This window comes from Trichosurus vulpecula, chromosome 3, assembly GCF_011100635.1.
Source record: "Trichosurus vulpecula isolate mTriVul1 chromosome 3, mTriVul1.pri, whole genome shotgun sequence".
In the NCBI taxonomy this organism is placed as follows: Eukaryota; Metazoa; Chordata; class Mammalia; order Diprotodontia; family Phalangeridae; genus Trichosurus; species Trichosurus vulpecula.
Genome location: NC_050575.1, coordinates 396,418,933 through 396,421,297, shown reverse-complemented (window position 1 = coordinate 396,421,297; position 2,365 = coordinate 396,418,933). Strand labels below are relative to the sequence as shown.

Sequence of the window (2,365 nt, the reverse complement as noted above, 5' to 3'; positions counted from 1 at the left end):
TTCACTTTGAGTTGTTCTGTCTTGTTTATGGAGAACATTTGGTGAGTCTGGAACTTTCCTGACCTACTCCACCATCTTCCCAGAATCCTCTCCGTGTCCCCAATTTATCTTGTGTTTATCTGCCTATCTGTACATATTTTTTAGTATGTTATCTAGCCCATGAGACCCTGGGCTCCTTGAGAACTGGGATTTTTGTTTTTTTGCCTTTCTTTGTATCTCTTGCAGTTTACATGGTGCCTGGCACATAGTAGCTACTTAAAAAATGCTAGTTGACTGACTGACTGTTATAGTTATGATTAAGAGTTTAAGTGGAAAATGGTGTTAGGATTCACTTTTCTGGATGAGTTTAAGTGATGAGGTCAAAGGGACAGAGCCCCAGGACTTCTTCACCTCTCATAGGAGGTGGGAAGTGATTGGGGAAGGGAGGTGGTGGTGAGGTGGAACTGTGTTTAACCATTGTTAGGTTGAGCCATGGCAAAGTAGGAGTTGGTAGCACGTAGGTTAGGGTTGGTTGGCTAGAAGGGAGATGTGTCAGCCCCTGGATGACCAGCAGTCTCATGCAGTTCATTTTTCTTGTCCCCAACAGGCTGCCTGCTTGCTTCCTGCACAATGCTCTGGGCAAGAAAAGCAAGGCTCTTAGTCCTCCTGGTCCTGCCATCTCTGGCTTTCCTGTTTTTGCAGCAGTTTTACAGCCACAGCCAATGCCCTGATCTGGCAGAGAAGTCAAGTCCTATGCATGTGTTGATCTTGTCCTCCTGGCGCTCTGGCTCCTCCTTTGTGGGCCAGCTCTTCAGTCAGCACCCAGATGTGTTTTACCTGATAGAGCCAGCCTGGCACGTGTGGACAACCCTCTCCTCTGGCACTGCTTGGCAATTGCAGATGGCTGTGAGAGACCTGATTCGTTCAGTCTTCCTCTGTGACATGAGTGTCTTTGATGCCTATATCCCCTGGACTCTGATGAAACTGTCCAGCCTCTTCATGTGGGAGAGTAGTAGGGCACTGTGTTCCTCACCTGCATGCCCTCTCTTTAAGAGGGAGTCCATTGTCACCCGGGATGACTGTAAGATTTTTTGTAGCAGACAGCCCTTTGACTTGGTAGAAGAAACCTGTAGATCCTACAGTCATGTGGTACTCAAGGAGGTGCGCTTCTTCGACCTGAAGACCCTCCATTCACTGCTGACTGACCCCTCCCTCAACCTGCACATCATTCACCTTGTCCGAGACCCCCGGGCTGTGTTCCGCTCCCGGGAAAACACAAAAGAGGGACTGAAGTATGACAACTATATTATCATGGGGAAGCAATGGAACAAAATAAAGAGTGAAGACCAGCCCTATTACTTGATGAAAGCTATCTGCCTAAGCCAACTGGAGATCTACAGGGCAGCACAGTTGCTTCCATACTCCCTACGAGAACGCTACCTGCTAATACGCTATGAGGACTTGGTGCAGTCCCCACTGACCCAAACCTCCAAATTGTATGAATTTGCAGGGTTACGTTTCCTGCCTCATCTTCGAATCTGGGTGCATAATATCACACAGGGCAAGGGCATGGGAGGGCGTGCCTTCGACACAAACTCCAGGAATGCCCGAAATGTCTCCCAGGCCTGGCGTCGGTCCTTACCACATGACAAGGTAGTCCAGTTACAGAAAATTTGTAAAGATTACATGAACCTGATGGGTTACCTTCCTGTATTGTCTGAGAAAGATCAGAAAAATTTATTAGTGAATCTTCTGTCTGCTGTTGAGTTCCCCTAAAACCGAGTGACAGTCTGGTTTTTACAGTGGCTATGGTCAGCTGAATGTGTTTGGATCTAACTATGTTTCTCTATGCGTATACATGTGAACATGCTGTTGCATGTGACTGCCTGTGGTCAAAGGACATTGTACCTCCTGATTTTATTCCTTGATGTGTGTCCCCCTTGTGCGTGATGCTCCCTCTTCACTTCTGCCTCTGAGCATCCCTGGGGTTCTTCAGAGTAAGTCAAGCATAATTTTCTGAGGGAGATCCTCCCTGATGCCTCAAGCAGTTAGTACCTTCCCCTCTAAGGGTACCTTGTATTTACTTTGCAGGTATAGTGTGTGTGTGTGTGTGTGTGTGTGTATGTGTGTGTAGCTGTGTAGCTCGTATGAGCTCTGATGATCTTTACCCCCCCACAGATGAGTTTCAGGATCCATAGCAAGTGTGTGTTCCCTGCTCAGAGTTCTAGAGGGCCCTCCTGAATAACTGGGGTGATCCTCTAATGCCATCTACGCAAGACCCCGGTACCATCTTTTTTCTGCCAACTGTGCCTCAAGATTATGAGATAAAAATCATTTTATTCAGCAAGCTCTTAGTACTTCTTGTTATTGTTGTCGTTGTTCAGTT

General features: G+C 47.1%; 1 protein-coding gene across 1 annotated transcript; it reads left to right on the top strand.

Moving 5' to 3' along the window:
* Positions 1–594: 594 nt before the first annotated feature.
* Positions 595–1,755, top strand: LOC118844637 (carbohydrate sulfotransferase 4-like). The gene has a single exon (XM_036752576.1). It carries the CDS (start codon positions 610–612, stop codon positions 1,753–1,755), a length of 1,146 nt encoding a protein of 381 aa, XP_036608471.1. The 5' UTR covers positions 595–609.
* The last annotated feature ends 610 nt before the right edge of the window (positions 1,756–2,365 follow it).

Coding starts and splice junctions, on each gene's coding strand:
- LOC118844637 (XM_036752576.1), top strand. CDS start 610: ATGCTCTGGGCAAGAAAAGCAAGGCTCTTAGTCCTCCTGGTCCTGCCA.